Source organism: Chamaea fasciata, unplaced genomic scaffold (genome assembly GCF_029207755.1).
Source record: "Chamaea fasciata isolate MVZ Bird 193981 ecotype frontalis unplaced genomic scaffold, bChaFas1.0.hap1 SCAF_13, whole genome shotgun sequence".
NCBI lineage: Eukaryota > Metazoa > Chordata > Aves > Passeriformes > Sylviidae > Chamaea > Chamaea fasciata.
Genome location: NW_027094098.1, coordinates 4,518,984 through 4,537,632, shown reverse-complemented (window position 1 = coordinate 4,537,632; position 18,649 = coordinate 4,518,984). Strand labels below are relative to the sequence as shown.

At 47.0% G+C, this 18,649-nt stretch overlaps 1 protein-coding gene across 3 annotated transcripts in view; it reads right to left on the bottom strand.

Annotated features, from left to right (window-relative positions):
- Nucleotides 1-1,718: 1,718 nt before the first annotated feature.
- VGLL4 (vestigial like family member 4) overlaps nt 1,719-18,649 on the bottom strand; it is a 76,575-nt gene continuing 59,644 nt past the window's right edge. For all 3 annotated transcript variants that reach the window (XM_066195594.1, XM_066195593.1, XM_066195592.1), the window contains 3 exons: nt 10,437-10,659; nt 6,771-6,885; nt 1,719-4,620 (listed from right to left, as the gene is read on the bottom strand). In XM_066195594.1, coding sequence (XP_066051691.1) covers nt 4,340-4,620; nt 6,771-6,885; nt 10,437-10,659 — 619 coding nt within the window. In that variant the 3' untranslated portion in view covers nt 1,719-4,339. The remainder of the gene's footprint in view (nt 4,621-6,770; nt 6,886-10,436; nt 10,660-18,649) is intronic.

Here is an 18,649-nt window from a genome sequence, read left to right as displayed (position 1 = left end):
GCTGAAAAATGTGCAATTAAATTATCTTGGCCGTCTTATACCGAGAAAGCACTTGAGGCAGCTGTTCCAGGGAGGTTAAAAAATTAGGAAATGGATAGAATTTCTATCAAGAGCTCTTCAGGGATAAAATGTGCTCTACCATACCTTGTAATCCAGCTGTGGGAATCGCTGTCTGCCGAGGGGAGAGAGCTGGAGACCTGGGAACACGCCTGGGGCTGTGTCCATGCCAGAGGACACGCAGCAGGAGGATGCAGAGGGGTTTAAATTTCAGGAAGGATCTAAAGATAGTGGGAACACTCCCCTGGGCCAAGCCTAAGTGTGCCAGCCCTGGGGAGTGCAGAAATAACAACACTGGAAATGCTGCTGTGGGCCTTGCCCGGGTATCACGTTTAGAACACGAGCTGGTGGCAGTGTCTGGACACCAGAGAAGTCTCCATTCACAGGGACGCTTCACAGGTCCCCTCGGCCCAGCTGGGCAGCTCAGTGGTCACTGCGGTCACCGTGCAGTGAGGACACAGCTCTCTCTGTGCTCTGGACGTGTTTGTCTGCAAGGGTGATTTGTACATCCAATCCAGCCTAAAATGCACCCGAAGTGCACTCAGGAGAGGGCACTGCTCCCCGAGCTGTGCGTCCCTGAGGATGTCTGTGGTGGCAGGTCCGCTCTCTGAAATGGACGTGACTGGAATTGGCAGAATTCACGTGTGTGTGTAGGGGTGAGGCTGAAGGCACAGCTGGAAGGTGCCTCTCATTTAGCTCACGGAAGATGCCAGGACAAATTCTGGGGCACTTCGTGAAATGTGTGTCTGGGCTGGTAGAAAAATCTGTGCCAGTTAGAAAAATCCTTTTACCATGCAGAAAATTGAGTTTGCTGGGAGTTACTGACCTGGAAGACAGCGACCTGCCCTGCCTGTGGTATGGAGTCCCCGAATCCTTGGTGCAGGGACGTTTTCCCTTTCCCCTGAGGGGTGTGCTGTCCTTGGCCTGCCTCCCACGCACCCTCACATCACGGATTTGGGCCTCTTTCCACAGGGATTTAGCCAGGGATGTGTTTCAGATGTGTCAAACCAATCCTCCTGAAGCGTTCTCAGGGCATGTCCCTGACTCCAAGGTCTGCCAGGTCTGCAAACCTTTCCAGGCCCTGCTGAGCCAACAGGAACTTGGGGTCTCGCTCCTTTTAGAGGCTTTTATTTTTCATTTTGGAGCCCCCTTTCTTGCCTGGCTCCCTGGGCTTTCCCAAACTCAGGCAATTCCAAGTACTTTTTAAGGATTAACCATCTGCAGGGCCATTGGAACGCTGCTCACCTGGAACAGAGGACGGTGGATGTCATCATTTGAAATTCAGCTGTTTTCACCAGGGAGGGATTCCTTGAAGGAGCTGAGGGACAAACAAAATGCCACAAAACTCGTCTTTTCATCAACAGCAGTGCAGGACCAGCCGGTGTTTTCCAAACCAGTCCCTGTCCGGCTGAGTTCCAGCATGGCTGCTGGGGCAGCAAAAGGATTTTTTTATTGCTGTGAAGGATTCCTTGACAAACTCTGGTAGGGAAAAGCCCCCTGAAGGCCAGACTGAGGCTGTGGCAGCCCGACCAGTGGGGTTATGGTCCTAAAAATGTAGGGATGCTTGGAAGGGAAGCAGGACGTGGCCAGAGGTTTGTTTCTGCCTCACACGCACCAAGCCCTCTCTCACCAGGCAGTACAGAGGCTGAGGAACACACCTGTGATTTAAGAGCACTTTATTGTTCTTTAAGGCTACTTTTAAGTACAAAAAAAAAAGATGGCCTGCCAAACCTTTTTTTTTTTTTTTTTTTTTCCAGGTGAAACAAGGCCACAAAAGAATGGTATATTACAGATTTACAAACACAGAGAGAATCTTTCAAACTGAACTGTAGATAACCTGGCTCTGCGAAGAAACTTCACCACGTCTCGTGATGGTGAGTTCAGTTTAGTGTCCTTCCACCTCCCCCCCAACCCTTTGGCTTTCGTGACGTCGTCGTGTCCAGGCTCTGGTTTACTGGACGTAGCACGTTAAATCTTTATTGCCCTCAAATCCATTTACCTATCTCAGATAAGTAAATGTAACCTTGTAAAACAGCTATTATTGAAAATATTAGCTTTAAAAACATTATCTTATTTGTGTTTACAAAGAAATAGAGGAGTCACATTTTCCACAGAGTCCATCTACAGTATTAGTATTGACTTGTTATACTGCTCAGTAGCCTGTAGCAATAACAAACGAGTGGCTATTAATGCTAATGCAGTGTCCTCATAGAATAACTGTGTTCCTGCACTTTTTACTGTATTACAGACAAATCTACAACGACAACGAAAAAAAAAAAGATCAACTTTTTTCTCCAAAAAAAAAAAAAAAAAAAAGAATGATTACAATAAAGGAAAGGGAAAAAAATTAAATAGCTACATATCATTAACAAATTAATTGTTCCTCAAAAAATACCTACAAATTTCTCTGTACATTCTTTACGCACAGCGTAACGATGGTCTTAAAGTTACCTATATAAAAAAGTGTTCTTTTAACAATCTTCCTACAGAGAGTAGGGTACTGAATGCCAAAGCAAGGAAGCGTTGACTACCCAGTAAGATGGCAGTGAAATGTGTAAAACTGGGGGGCTTAGGTGTTGGGTTGGGGTTTTTTTGTGGGTTTTTCCGTTTTTTTTAAAGAAAACTGAGCAGCCACCTTCTCACCAAGAGTAAGAGCCAATCTCCCGATCTCCTTCTACCCTGCACCTTTTCCAAATTAAATAGCTTAACTTTAAAAAAAAAAAAAAAAAACAAGACGAACAAACCAAAAAGCATAAAATGAAAGCCACAATGGACCCAATACTGTAACACAGTCCATAATACATCACGTGGAGTTCATCTTCCAACCAGTTCTCACTTCCTACCCCGAGCCCATCCTTTCAGGGAGCCCAGGGCAAAAGCCAAGGCCTGGCTGCAACTGTCCTGGGAAGATGGAATGTAGTGGGGAGAGTAGTTACGCTTAACAAGAAGAGAAGCTCTTAGCACTAGCACAGCCGTGGGTTTTATGCCTGCCTCTACTGCCTAATTTCTAGTTAGTAGCTATTAATATAGCAAATGATAATAAATGCAGTAATACCTGGATAAAATCTACTGGAGGAATGTATGCTGCGACTTGGCGTAGGCTGATGGATAGGCTTAAAAACAAAAGGAAAACAAAATAAACAAACTGAAAGCTCGTCTTTCACAAACTGTAACAATCTGTTGTCCAGCCAAGATCTGTAAGGGTAGCAGTTCCTGCAGCTAGTTCAGGGTGGATTACACAGACTGGGGTTTGGGAAGCAGATCCCTGTGAAGCAGCAGTGCTGCACGAGGCCTGTCCTGAGCTGCCCTCGCTGCTGCTGCCGCCACTAAAGTGAATAGCAAATACAAATATCATAGAGTACAACTGTACCAGCAGTAAGTATATCTAGGGTTGTTACTGACAAAAATAAACTAATTCTGAAGAGAAGCTAATAAGTATTATGATTCTTACTGTCTATACATTAATAGATACCAGCTATTTTTCATAAAACATGCATCGTTAAGCACTATGGAACCCTCCAACCTCAGCTCTAGTCTAACAAACTGCAGTGTTTAGGAAAAAATGCCCGTGTTCTGTAAGTTATGCAGTCCAGTTGCAAGCACTAAGCACCTGAAATCTAAAGAGAGAAAGACCTATAACCTGTATGAGACTTCCCCTTCCAAAGCTGTTTTGCTCTAAGAAAAATCAAACTGATAGAAATGTCATCCTTAAACCCTTTTTTCAGCAGTTTGCCCTCAAAATATTAGCCTCTTCCAGAAAGTTGCTGTGCAACTTCAGTCCTCCTCCAATAGTGCAAATCATACATGACAGTTCTTTTCAAGTATATACATACAAAATTACTTCACAGAGGGAAAAACAAAACAAAACAAAACCAAAACAAAAAAAAAAAAAAGCAATGTAAGCAAACCAGACAAATTCTAGTCTTGAGAAGCTAAGAAAAGCAAAAAAAGCACTTGGGTCAACCATCTAAGTGTAATGGCTTTTGTGGATTAGCGTGCATTATTTTTTTAAGGGGCAGCAGATTTGCATCAGAGGTTTCTTTGGTAATTGAGGCAGGAGAAAAAAAAAAAAGGATGCTACATCGTATGAATCTTTATGAAATAGTTCCTGCTATCGTCTTTAAGGGCACCCTTTTACAAAAACAAACGAACAAACAAACAAAGTGAGTACACAAAACACGTGTGTTGAAAACTAACCTCCCCTCCCCCAGCACTACTGAAAGCACTTGTTCCAAAGCTCAGTCAAACCATGCAAATCCACACACCGGGAAGGGTCCTGTCCTCAGGAGACCACGGAGGGCGAGTGGTTGTGGTTGACCATGTGGGAGGAAGGGGAGGAGGCCTGGCCCCGCCGCGACGCCGGCTCGGGGCTGCTGCCCACGCTGCCCACGCCGTCCTTGGCAGCCTTGATCTGCAGCCACGTGTCCCCCAGAGCTTTGGCAAAGTGATCATCCACCGAGCCCGTGATGGACACCGAGTTCGCCACCGGCTCGGGCTCCTTGTAGTTCTTGCCCAGGCTCCTGCGGAAGTGCTCCTCCACCACCGGGTCACACGCAGCGCTGGCTGCGGGGACACAGCACAGGGCAGTCAGCACCAGAGCCCAGCCTGTGCCAGCGCCTGCCCTGCATCCCGCTGCTCTCCTGGAACCTTGGAACGGCTTGGCTTGGAAGGACCTTAAAGCTCATCCCATTTCTTCCGCCCCCCTGCCACGGGCAGGGACACCTTCCGTTACCCCAGGGTGCTCCCAGCCCTGTCCAGCCTGGCCTCGGGCACTTCCAGGGATCCAGGGACCTCCCCACCCTGCCAGGGAGGAATTCCTTCCCAATATCCCATCCAGCCCTGCCCTCTGGGGCACAGGAAGCCTCTCCCCTTGTCCCATCACTCCTTGTGCCAAGTCCCTCTCCAGCTCTCCTGGGGCTCTTTCAGGAACTGGAAGGGGCTCCAAGTTCTCCCCAGGGCCTTCTCCTCTCCAGGCTGAACACCCAGCCTGTCCTAGCCTGTCTCCAGAGCAGAGGGCCTCCAGCCCCCGCAGCATCTCCCCTGGAGCGTAATGCTCTGTCACTGCAAGTCCCTGTCACAAAGATAGCCTCCCTCACACCCTTACAGACCTGGGAGTGAAAGGGGTGAGCAAGAAGGTGGGAAGGAAGGAGTTAAAATGAAAAAAATCCCAACTGGAATTAAGTATTTTTGCATTTCTGTGACCTGGAACAGGTGAGCATTTATATCTAATTGTGTTTCTCCCTCGGGCAACTAACAGTTCCAACTCCAATTCTATGGAAACCTTCTCCCAAAACAATCACACAGAGCTTATATTTAGGCTTAAATGGAATTAATGATATGAAGAGTTGTTCAAAATCAGCTCCCAAGCCTGCTGATAGCAGTCAGGTGTGAGGAGGCCTCATCCTAAACTGCAGCATGCCAAAAGCTGAGCTCAGGCTTTCATCTTACTCCACACACTTGTGCTGGGAGCAGCCAGGACTAAATGAACCATCAGCACTGCAGTAAGTGCTGTAAGAGCACTACAAGCGCCTTTAGAGACACATTTTGAACAAGAAGTGTAGTAATTCCTCAGACTAAATATAAGAGCACTGCAGTTTTACAGTTTACAATCAGTATTTGTGTGTCTTAGTAAGAACTGTCTTTCCAAAAATACTTGGAACTCTTGGGACCCATGGCACAGGCCCCCTGCTTGATCCTAAAGCTATGCTTGATTGATCCTAAAATAAACATGAGGGTCACGCACAGACACCTCTGCACCTGACAGGAGACAAATCTTTTCTGGAAACATCCAGCCCTGTTCCCATGCCCACTGGGGCAGCTCTCCTGGGACCAGTAGCACCAGTTTGTGAGAAAACTTGTAACATCTGAGATCCCCAATGAGTGATTTCTCCAAGAGTCAAAGGGTCTCCTTCAGCTCCCAGGTCCAGTTATCAACCGTATACTGAGCTTTGTAAAAGTAACAAAACAAATACTATTGATAAGAAAATACTGATACTGACCCTGCCTACATCATGCCGGTATTGTTCCGTGGACACCTCCTGGCTGCTGCCCTGAGCTTTTGGCAATGCTGCAAGTTCCAGCTGTGCCCCGGCAGATGAAGGACTTGCAAGGCACGGGCTGAGCTTGCCCTGTGCTTTCTGTGCAGCGAGAGTGAAGAGAAAGAGCCCGGCTTTCCCAGCAAGGACTGCCCGCGCAGATTTCACGAGCGCTACTAACTGCACAGAAGGCACAAAGCTAAAGCTCCCTGCTTGGGTTGCTGTAGCAACTGCCCTGCAAAGATTTTTGTGTTATCCATGCAGAGCGGGGTGCAGGGTAGAGCCTTTGGAAGGGTATTTGTGGCTGCAGGAAAAGATTTCTGCGACTGCAGCTGAATTCACAGGAGTCTCCTGGCTACTGAGAGAGCAGGGGAAACGACAGCTCCTAAAATAAGAGCGTGGGGGGATCTGCTGGCCCTGCCTGCTGTTTGTCAGCTGGACTAAAATAAACATAATGACCTACTTGTCTGTGTGGGGTGCTGGTTTGGTTTTGGGGTTTTTTTTTTTAATCAGCTTTTCAAAGCAAGAAGAAAGAACACCTCACTCCCCCATGCTCTATACTATATTCTGCTGTGGCACAGGAGACAAAGGGATTGTTCAGCTCCTTTTCTCCCTGTCGGTGTGGAGGGCACTGCGCTGTGGTGGGAGGCAGGGAGGGCAGTTTGGGGGGGCACTTACAGCTGGAGGGTCTCCTGTAGGCAGCCCCGGAGCAGGCGCTGTGGGCGATGGGGCAGTGGGACAGGTTGCAGTTGCGGTTGTTGGCAGAAGCACAGGTGATCACAGAGGGACGGTTCTGCAGGGGACACAAGCACAGGGCCACACTCAGCACCAGCAATTAAACCCACTTCACATTAACCCCCGAATATTCAGCTGCTTCTTTGGCTAAAAATAAAAATCCACAGCGCTTCTGATGTGAGCGAACAGAAAAAGGGCAGCATGAAAGCAAATTGTCAAAGTGATTTTACACTGATTGTTGGAACTTCACAGCCCTGGCAATTAAACCCATAAACTATCCAATTCATATTCAACCCCCAAATATTCAGCTGTTGCTTTGACTCAGAATAAAAATCCACACTGCATTTCCACAGAGGTTCTTGTTATTTCGGTGAACAGAGAAAGGGCAGTGTGAAAGCAAATCTTAAAAGTGATTTTACACTGATTGTGTCAATTGCACTGAGTTCCATATGCAGCACTAAATGCCACCACATTAAACGTTTGTTTCATTCTGTGGCCACACACACAGAAGGGGTTTGCAGATTTTCCAGGTATTTGTGGTCTTGCTGTTCTAATCTTTGTTCAGAAGCTGAGTTTTCCTAGCCCTACCTCTGTATTTCACAAAGCATCCTAGTCCCATGGGATGTGTAATAAAAAAGAACTCTGAGCCAGTCTAGAGCACAAATCTTTCCCTGCTGGAATTCACCTGCCTTTCCAGCAGGTGAATTAATTTATACTTCATACCTAATTAACATCACATGCAAATTCCCCAAAATGTCTGCTCACAGCTACATTACATCAGAACTCCACCGTCCACACTTGAAGTGTAACCATAAAATACTCTTTTCATAGTTGTTCACTATAGAAATTTACACAGGGCCCTGGAAAAAGAAATGTCCCAGTTTCTCCAGGTGACTGAAGGAAAATAACAGAGGTATTGGACTAAATTCCGTATTTTTGGTGATGCAAGAAGCCCATTGTACTCAATGCAAATTAAGTAGTAAGTGTTCAAAAGATTAACAGAATTGATGTAATTTAATTTCTTGACCGTCTTACAAAAAATCACCCCAACAGAAGGTCAGTGAGAAAGGAGGGAATTTCCCTTCTTTGGTGCTGCTTCAGGCAGAGTAAGAGCAAGGCCAGTAAAGTAAAAGAGCTGAGCTTTCCAGGAAGTCTAACACAATTTTTGCCAGGACAAAACAGCAATGAGGTTATTTACATCTTACTGCACTGGCAGCAAAGTAAAAAAAAAGTAAATAAAGAAAAACAGAATAATTATTTGATTCTTCTGTAAGCAGTTCACATGTGGGAGTAATTATTTTCCATATGGGCCAGGATTTTGTGCGTCTCTGAAGTGGTTTTTGAGAAAGGCTTGTATTTAATTCTCTTCAGAAGAGTATTTTGGACATGCAGGAGGTGGGAAGTAGAGACAGGTGACAGTGTCGCAGAAATTCACATGCCAACACCTTGAAGAACCCAATAAGGCACCTTGCAGAATCTTCTGCTATGGTTCTGTGTGTACAGAATATGGAAACTTTTATAAAAATATTGAGATATAAACTGAGAATTTCGTACCAATCACTAACTACAACAGCTAAATAACCCTGCCCTGCTGCAAATAAGGTGTTTTTCCCCTACCTGTTTAATTAGAAATGGAGTGAGATGAAATCTCATTCAACATGTTAAGGTTAAAAAAAAACCAACCCCAAAACAAGGCATCATCAAACTAGGATTCCTTTCTTCCAGTAGACTTTTCGTTTTGTATGATTTCTACCTTTGAAGCTTCAACATCCTATTTTCCCAAGAAAAGTGATTGTAATCTGCTTCGAAATGTCCAAGAGAACAGAAGGGAGGGATCCAGGGAGGAGCGAGCTTGGGTACACGGGCCAGTTTAATTTCTCAGTGCTGCAGCTCATCACAGCTCAGTTCTCCTGCCTTGTCTCTCCACTTATAGGAGGGATAAAAGTGAGTCTGACACGTGAGAAAACTCTTCTTGCCTACAGAAATGGCTCAGCTTCAGCACTTCTGCAGCAAAACAAATGCCATGTGCAAGATGGCAAACCAACAAAAAAACCTTAACAACCACTCCAGCACATGGAAATCAGGCATAAAATAATCAAAAATAATGACTTGGCTTTAGGAAAAGGGAATGAGTGATACAACATTGCTCTGAGCAACACAGCAAATGCTTTTGGCTGGCTAAAAGAACTAAGATCAGTCAGTGTCAAATTTCCCCTTATGTGCTGTACCCCTTCTTGAGGGTGGAGAGAGCTGGGACAGAGGGGAGAGGAGCACACAGGGAGCACCAGGAGGGGCACGGGGGATGCCCCAGGCATTGCCAGGCAGGTGCTGGAGCCTGCCTGAACCACACTCCGAATTTCCAGCTAAAGCACATGTATTCCCATTTAAAACACATGTATTCCCAAAGAAAAACCTCACACATTCTCAAATAAAAACTCAGACATTCCCATATATAACCCATGCATTCCCATATCCGATACATACATTCCCAAATACAACTCATACATTCCCACATACAACTCATACATTCCCAAATACAACTCATGCATTCCCATATGCAACACACACATTCCCATATACAACTCACACATTCCCATATACAGTACATACATTCCCAAATACATCTCATACATTCCTATATACAACTCATACATTCCCAAATACAACTCATGCATTCCCATATACAACACATACATTCCCATATGCAACACATACATTCCTATATACAACTCACACATTCCCATATCCAATACATACATTCCCAAATACAACTCATGCATTCCCATATACAACCCATGCATTCCCAAGCCTGGAAACGTCCCAATGAGCATCACAGCCAGCTGTGACATGAAGTGTGCACTCTAAAGCCCATCCTGCCCCAGGAGCAGCCTGCTCTCCATGCTGCAGCTCCTGCAGGTGTGTGTGCAGCCAGGAGCCCTCCCTGCAGCTGCTGCAGGTGTGTGTGCAGCCAGGAGCCCTCCCTGCAGCTCCTGCAGGTGTGTGTGCAGCCAGGAGCCCTCCCTGCAGCTCCTGCAGGTGTGTGTGCAGCCAGGAGCCCTCCCTGCAGCTCCTGCAGGTGTGTGTGCAGCCAGGAGCCCTCCCTGCAGCTGCTGCAGGTGTGTGTGCAGCCAGGAGCCCTCCCTGCAGCTCCTGCAGGTGTGTGTGCAGCCAGGAGCCCTCCCTGCAGCTCCTGCAGGTGTGTGTGCAGCCAGGAGCCCTCCCTGCAGCTTTTGCAGGTGTGTGTGCAGCCAGGAGCCCTCCCTGCAGCTGCTGCAGGTGTGTGTGCAGCCAGGAGCCCTCCCTGCAGCTGCTGCAGGTGTGTGTGCAGCCAGGAGCCCTCCCTGCAGCTCCTGCAGGTGTGTGTGCAGCCAGGAGCCCTCCCTGCAGCTGCTGCAGGTGTGTGTGCAGCCAGGAGCCCTCCCTGCAGCTCCTGCAGGTGTGTGTGCAGCCAGGAGCCCTCCCTGCAGCTCCTGCAGGTGTGTGTGCAGCCAGGAGCCCTCCCTGCAGCTGCTGCAGGTGTGTGTGCAGCCAGGAGCCCTCCCTGCAGCTGCTGCAGGTGTGTGTGCAGCCAGGAGCCCTCCCCGTGCCCCGGGCGGGATGGTGCCGTACCTGCTGGCGCTCCACGCTGCTCAGGCTGGGGGAGATGCCCACTGTCCTGGCTGCATCCAGGCTGTTTTTGGTCAGTGCTAGGGGCTGCTCCATGCTCAGGCTGGGGATGGAGGCGTACATGTGGTTGGCGTGGAGGCTCATGGTGGGGGCAGCCGCCCGCTCGATGGGGCTGCGGCTCCGCTCCCGGTGCTCCTTCCGGTAATCCCCGTTGGCGGTCTTGGTTCTGGCAGGGAGGGGAAGAGGGAGAAAAGGGGTTAGTGTGCTTCCAGGCTATCCTGAGACTCTGTGAGGTGGAATCCCCCAGTGGGATACCCCAGGAGAAGCCAAGCCCCCACATCTGCCAGCTTCGCCAACCAACATTTCTCTTCAGCCTAGAATTTCTTCAGATGTTCATCCAGATGCACCAAGAAACAACATTTTTAAACATCAGACTCCTCCTCATTACCATACTATTAATCCCACTCCATCTAACACTGCAATATTCTCTAAGCATCACTGAGACTCAAGGAAAGTTTTATACTGAAAAGACACGGCTGGCATCAGCAAAAATGCAGGGAGTCAAGGCAGGAAGCAAAATTTTCAGGAGAAAATGAAGGAAAAGCAAACTACACTGCACTTATTTCAGAATCATTTAACAACTGCTCTTTCAAAAGAATAATTTCCAGCTACTCCTGAAGAGTAAATCCCTGTAGATGTGCTCACAGAACGAGCCCATCATTCACTGCAATGAAAAGCAAGCTGGGTTTGTATCTGTGGATGAGGGATTTCAATTTCCATACTGCAACACAATTGTCATTAAAAGCAAACCAGCGACTGGAGGGAAAAGCACCTCCCTGATCACCAGTGAACACGGGCATCCCCAGCGGCCTGAAGCCAGCAGTGCTGAAAGAGCTCACACACTGCAGTGGGGAACAGCAAATTCCAGCTGCAAAAGCACCACTGGCTCGACGGAAAATAAAAATAACGACCTGCCTTTGGACCATTCTTGAGTAGCAGTGAAACGCCCTCTGTGTCCTGTCTCTAAGTGTGTGAAATTCAAGGTGGTTTTCCCACCATTTTAAAAGGCATGGCAAATCAATATGCAGAAGCAATCTTTAAAACTGTTCTGATGAAAGGCAGAGGCAGAAAAGGAATCAATATTCAATGCTGAAGTAAATTACAAGTCCAAGAAGTTACTGCTTGTTTCAGTGTCTGACCAAGTCTCTCCACAAGCAAGGCTGAGGGAAAAAAGTTCCGCCAATAGAGGGAAATAAGGAGCCCCTGAAACACCCACACGGGGTGTGGAGGTATCCCATGGGGATCCTGCCCAGCCCTAAATCCTTCAGCCTCAACATCCCGTGGTCATGGCCTGCAGGCTTTGAACTACAAACTTTTTAACGTACCTTTTCTTCAAAGGCTCTTTTTGTTTCTTTTCAACCTAAAATCCAACGGCTTGGATTGCTCTAGCCCCGACTTTTGAATGAAGAGAGACACAAAGCCATTGCTCTCCTCTCATCATCTTCATGCCACTCCCAAGTTCACCTCCTCATCAACCTTTTATTCCAGCAATACTTTCCTCAAATAAAACCTGTATCTCTGTCATCTTTGTGACCCCTGTCAGGTAAGAGCTAAGAGCCCCCTCCTTTCTGGAGATGAGGATCCAGATGTCTGCTGCATTCAGGAACAGCACCTTGGCTGAACTACTCACAGTTCCTCAGTGCAATTCCTCCCTCAGCTTGCTCAAGAGTCACTTGGCTGGAGAGGAATTAGTGCTGCTCAATCAAATCTCAGCTCATTTTTCATGGTAGAAGTTGGGTTAACGCGATGCCAGGCAACCAGTGACTTGGGAAGCTCAGGACACAGGGACTCTGTGCCAAATCCCCCTGGCAGCCTGGGGAGGGAAGAGCCAAGAGCACAACAATACAATCTGTAACCCTTTGCATCCCCTCGGCCCTCTGCACTAATTACAAATTAGCAGCCGCAGATCAGGAGAATCCACCGTAAAATCCAACCCTGGAGGTTTCACAGCTGGTCCTGTGTGTTCCTTGAACCCATTCTCCGGGCTGGATTTGACCAGCAGCTCACAGTTCCCCAGGAATCACTGTCCCAGCACACTTCCAGGAGAATTCAGTTGCAGCAAAGTTTGAAATTGCAGCGCTCCGAGCTAATAATGACTGATGCAGCACAAGGGGCTCGGTATTTCATGCACAGGAGCTCCTCTTGGATTACAGCACGGAAATGATCCCACCCCAGCCCTGAGCAAGCAGGCAGGAACCTCACCCAGAGCCTGGACAAAGCCTGGGACATCCTGGGAAACAGCAACACCACAAACCACGGCTAAAATCACTGTTCAGCACATGCCCCGTCCTGGTGCTGCACTGCAGAACCTCTGGTGGCTGCATGCCAAATTCTCACTTTTCAACTAAATATTAGCTGGCCTACTACAAATTAAAATTACAATTTGGAAGCTGCAGAACTACCAACAGCTCCAGGAGATTCCTACTTTTCACTGCCTCCAAGAAAAACAGAACCTCTACTCAGAGTTATTCTGTTTTGTTTTAGTAAGCACAAGCTGATTTTCAAAGCAAAAATTTTGCTCGCTCCCCAAAACAACCCTTACGAAATGAAATAGAACATGTACCTACTACACCAGTAACTTGGGGTTGTCTTAAAACTCCTTTTTCATTCAACAACCTAGTGTTGCATTTACTGGGGGGTGGGGCTGTCAAGTGACCACTGATGAACAAACTTACTCAAGTTCCCAAGCAAAAGAAATTTTCCATTTTACACAACAGCGCTTATTTCACTCATCCTCACTTTAAATGAAGAGTCACGGCCCGAAATATTGTTGAACTGGCAGTTTTTCTGCCAAAAAAAACACATAACCAACAACAACAACGAAACCCAAACAAAAACCCAGTCCTAACAAAAATTATAACACAGAAAAACCCATCAAAAATTTTCCCTGAAGACTTTTGGAAGAAGAGACAAAGAAATTGGGCAGTGGGATCAATCCCAGCAGGCAGACCTTCCCTAAAGACACCTAAAATTACTGAGTTATCTCAGCAATCTCAGCAGACCACACCCCAGGCCCTTCTGTAGGCAAATAATTCCCTCTTCCTAAATTAGAACAACTCCTCTTCCGGGCAGGGAACTGCTTAGAATCCACTCCCTACAAACCCTCTCCTCAATTCATCCACCTTCAATTCCCACAGTCTCTGGAAAATATGAAAACCACCTGAAATTTCTACTTCCACATCAAGTAATATTTCTTCTGGAAAAGTTCCAGCACTGTGCAGGACAGTACCATGAAAGCTCTGCTCTCGTGAAAACACAGCCGCATTTGTGAGTCCCTCCTGTTCACACAGAAACAGCAAATCCTACAGATCTCTCAGACAATTGTAAGATTATTTATAGGGCATTCATCAATTTCACGTTATTAAGTAATTTCGTTTAGAGCATCACTTAAAAATAATTTTCCATGGAAAATTTGTTGTTGTTATTATCACAATGATGATGATGATGATGAGTCTTGTTTTTGCTATTCAAGACTTTATCTGAAGGGGCAATCAGAAGAGAAGCGTGTGAAAATAATTGTATTTCACTGAAGTCCACGGGCTCAAACATTCCACACACTCGGGACGAGCTCGGAGATGCATCCCTCGAGTCAAACCTAAGGGCCCAAAATCACAAAGAAGGATTTCTGACCGAGCTTGAAAAAGAACTTCAAAATATACACTACAAACAAATCCAGCTGTCCAAACAGTTTTGCCATCCCTGGACTCCAGTTCGTCTTTAAAATCAGCATATTTTATCAACCCTGAGGCCACGAGCGCCGGGGGAGATGCCAGGGCAATCCCGGGGGTAAAATGCGGCAATTCCCATGGCCGAGCCCAGAGCAGCCCCAGGGATCCGCGCCCGCCACCCCATTCCCTGCTAACACAGCTACCCCCAGCTCCTTCCAGCTGCGTTTTAGCAAAATCAGACACGAGCCCAACCTCCAGCGAATTCCTCCAGCCCTCAGCAGGCAGCCACGGCTCTCGAGTGCTCCTCAGCGAAGCAGAGCACTCACCAAGCACCGCGGGCTGCGGCGGCCGTCCCCAAAGCCGCCCCCATGCCGGCGCCCCGGCCCCGCTCAGAGCGGCTCCGAGGCGGATCGATTCCAGGTAAACCCCTCCGTTTCCCGGCGTTTTGTGCTCAGAACCTTCCCCCCGAGGCTGTTCCTGCTGGCTGGCACCGCCAGGGGCGAATTCACACCCGGCCCACAGCAACGGGCGGCCCCTGCCAGCTGCTCGCTGCAGGAAAAGGGGAAAAAAAAAAGAGGCCCACGAAGGGGCCAGCGCTGCCTGCACTCGCTCCCAGGCTGCAGAGCCCGCAGGAACGCTGCCAAAAGCATTACTGTACCTCCAAGGCAAGAAATCCCAGACGCTTCTCACTCCCTTTGGCAGGAGCCGAGCGCTGGCTCGAAATGGAAGCTCCGGAGGAGAGTTGCACTCGCACAAAGAACAACCACCCCTTCTCCTTCACACAAACACAATGCATTGCTTAAGAGCAAACTTTACTTCGGCGACTTAATTCTGATATGATCCGAGCGTTTTCAGCGTCTCTCTATTTGTTTCCCAAACAGCGAACGCTGCCTGAAAGAGGGCAGCTGCTCCTGTTAAAGGCTTTCCGACCCACCGATACCCAATGTCTGCCGCACGTGATGAGCATCGTTCCTGCAAAAGGCTCGACCTGCACACATTCATTCTGCTACCGCCAGGTGGGCAAACTGGAATTTAAAGTGGTATTTCAAAAGGTTACATACATCCGGAGGGGAAAATTCTTAACAGTTCCTCATTCAGAATTTTTAAGCAATACAAAATCACTAAAAAAGACCAAAAAAACCACCCCGAACAAAAACCCCAACAAACCCCGAAAGCAGCAGCAATTTGCTATGTCAGCCAATTATATGAAGTATTCAGAACATGAAAAAATACTCCAAGCAGCCAATGCCTTCTTGAATGACTGTCACATAATGTCATTCCACTCCACTTTAGCAGCTTTGTTCTTCCCAGTTCCTTTGAGCAGCCTTTTCCTTTCCTGGCCCAGTACTCCATCCCAAAACCTGCAGAGATCCTTGTTTTTCGCAGGAATCACTCCTGCCACAGAACCAGATATGTTTTCCTGAGAAACATAATGAATACTCTCCCTCAAAGGAAAGACACTTAAGTCTAAACCGTTGAACAAACACTAAAAAGAAATGGGATAATCTCACATATAAACAAACACAAGGCAGACTTTCTATATTTATCCTCACCAAAACAGGATTTTCAGAGATAAACCTTGGACCAGACAGTTACTTGCAAATGGAATCGAGCAGGAGAACAGATTTCACAGCAGAAGAAAGACATCGGCAATAAGCTGTGAAATGCACAAAGGAGTGTCCCATTACAGCCTGCACCAAGCACAAATATTTAGCTACAGATGAATTTCCCTTCCTGAAGCCTTCATATTCACAAGTATGAGAGAATGCAAGGGAACTGCATGATGTAAGACCTCAGTCCAAAGCCAAAGCCACAAAACTGAAATCTAAATCTAATGTGCAGTAAAATCAATTAACACAATCTCAGATCCTACTCGTTTTTCTCACAGGATTCTTTTTTTAATGTTTGCTCATCTTTGCTCCAACACTCACAGGATGGTTTTAAAAGATTGCACTGGTTGCTTTATAAGGGATTTATTAAATAAAAGTTCTGTCACTGCTGGGACACGTGTACAAATACAACGCAGAAACAATGACAACGTTACCTCGCTGCAATAGGTACAGACTACAGGTTACAACTCTTGTTAAAAAGGGGAGGAAAATGATTCACTAATCCCTCTGTTCTGCACTGCTGCTGCCTTGCTCAGCTCCAAACATATTCCAACTCCAAACCCACTCCAAAATCCTGTGTCTAGGGTTCTCTTTTGTCTGGCACACTTGATGTCTCGTTCTAAATTTCCATCATTTTTTGAAGAGCCTTTATGCGACCCATTCCTGAGACACAAACAACAGAAATTTAACTCAGAATAAATACCCAGGAAATTTCTGAAATGGTAACTGATGTCAATAGTTCTGCTGAGGTAGCTTTAACATGATTTAGCCTGTAAAGAAAATTTTAAAAATCATGAATGGCTCAAAAAGTGGAGCTAGAACAAGAGAAAGCTCCAGATTTCAGTGTTATAACAAGCGTCTAGGCACAAATGAATATTGCAGCAATCACAAAAAGTTTCCTAAAATGCACAGTGATTTCTGGAGAATAAAGATAACCCTTTTCCACACCTTCAGTGTTTTGTTTAACTCTTCCTGGGTGGGAACCAGCAGCTGAGCTCCCATCAGATCCAACTTACTTTTCAAGGACTGAGGACAAAAAGTTTTTGGCCCATCAATCCAAGAGGAGAAACTTTTTGATCCTCTAACCTGCACCAGGGCATCTCTGGCTTCCTTGTCCCAGCTCCTGCCCAGGAGCAGAGCAGTTCTTGGAAAGGCTCAGGACAAGTAATTTATCTGATTCAGCCACCTCTCCAAAACTCTCTCTGCAAAGAGCAACAGGAGCTCCAGCTGCCTCTGGAAAATCCTGCACCACACTCTAGAAAAATGCTGCATGGAAGAATTATTTCTGCCAGCTGGGAAGAGCAAACGGCAGAAGATGTGAGTGTTTGGGAAGCTGAGAAGGGCCCTGCAGAGGATGTGGTCTGTCCTTGGGACATGCTGCTGCTGCACTTTGGAGAGCATTTGTTTGGACGGCAGTTTCTGCAAAACTGCAGAACTCAGACACATCAATCTACCAGAAACTCCATCCTACAGCTGCCAGTCCAGCCCAGAACTCCGGTTTCCTTTCTAGCTCCAAAGTGAACTCTGCAGAAGACACCACAGTGCTTTTTGAGGTATCTGAGGCAGTGAAACAAAGCTGGTGAAGCAGAGGGAGTGGAGCAAGGCAGGACACTGGAGGCACTGCGATCAACAGGATGGGATCCGGAACAGCAAACCACTGCTGGAAGGGAAACTAAAACTATCCTTGCAGAACTCTGAGCTGCTTCAAGTGCTTAAGGCACTTTGGATGCTTGGAGGGGAGAACTTCCAGGAGAGCAAATGATAAAAACATGAGGTGAAAGAGACCCTCCAAATTTCGAACAAGCAGGAAGGAAAACCTGAGTGTAGGGCAAGAGCAGGAAGGCTTTAATGGAAACATCTCCAAGGTCAGAGGGGTCAGAGGGACAGAGTCTGTGAAGGGATCCATTTGTGCCCACCCAAACTGCTCTGGCACACATTTCCTCCTGCACTCTACCCATCCATCAGAGGGCTCATGTGCAGCTTTTAGAATTCCTTTTGAAGTCAAACTTGGCACACGCAAGGAGCCTTTTATACCCAGTCACTGGAAAATACCATAAAAACTATTTATGATCACCCAGAGAAGGCCCCAGGCCAGTGTCAGGGGAAAGGCTGCACATCAAATGCAGCAGTGGGTCATGTCCCAGGGCACCAGCATCAGCCAGGGGCACTCAGCACTGCCAGGGAGCTCCAGGCTGTCCTGCAGGCTCTGGGAAAACCGACCGGTGTTCAAATGCAGTGGTGAAACCTGGCAGGAGGGTTAAAGAAAATACAAAATAAAATGCCAGTTATGTTCTCTTGGAGGATTCACTGGGTTGTTCCTTACAACATTTTTTATTTTTTGTATTTGGAAAAAGTATTTTTGATCATCACCCAGTGCCTGTCACGGAACTGTTTTTGTAAAAGTCGGTACCAGCTTAAATCAAGCCAAGAACCCCAAATTCTCACAAGTCTGTGGGGTTTTCCCTAGTTCCACCACCTAAAAGACTGCATCAAGGCTGAATTTCGCAGCAGAAGGGCACTTAATAATTTCCTTCCAAGAGATGATAGGGGAAGTAAAAGATATCAACAGCACGAGCACGAGCAGGTTATTTGGTAAGAGCTTTAACAACACAAACCAGGCTCTGAAAGTAAGGTCACAGTGCTGGAATTAACTGTGCCAAATCACAAGGAGAAGATGGGACTGCACAGCCTTCCCTTGCAGCTTCATTGGGTCTAATGAGAAACAGGGAAAAGGGCCTGGGATCCTTAGGACTTACAAATTATGGTCTCTATCCCTCAGATACACACTGTAACATTAGCTGAGGTGAAGCAGGAAAAGCTGAGAAACTACACTAATTCACTTCCAGACATTTCAAAAAATCTCAAAAAAACCCCAGGC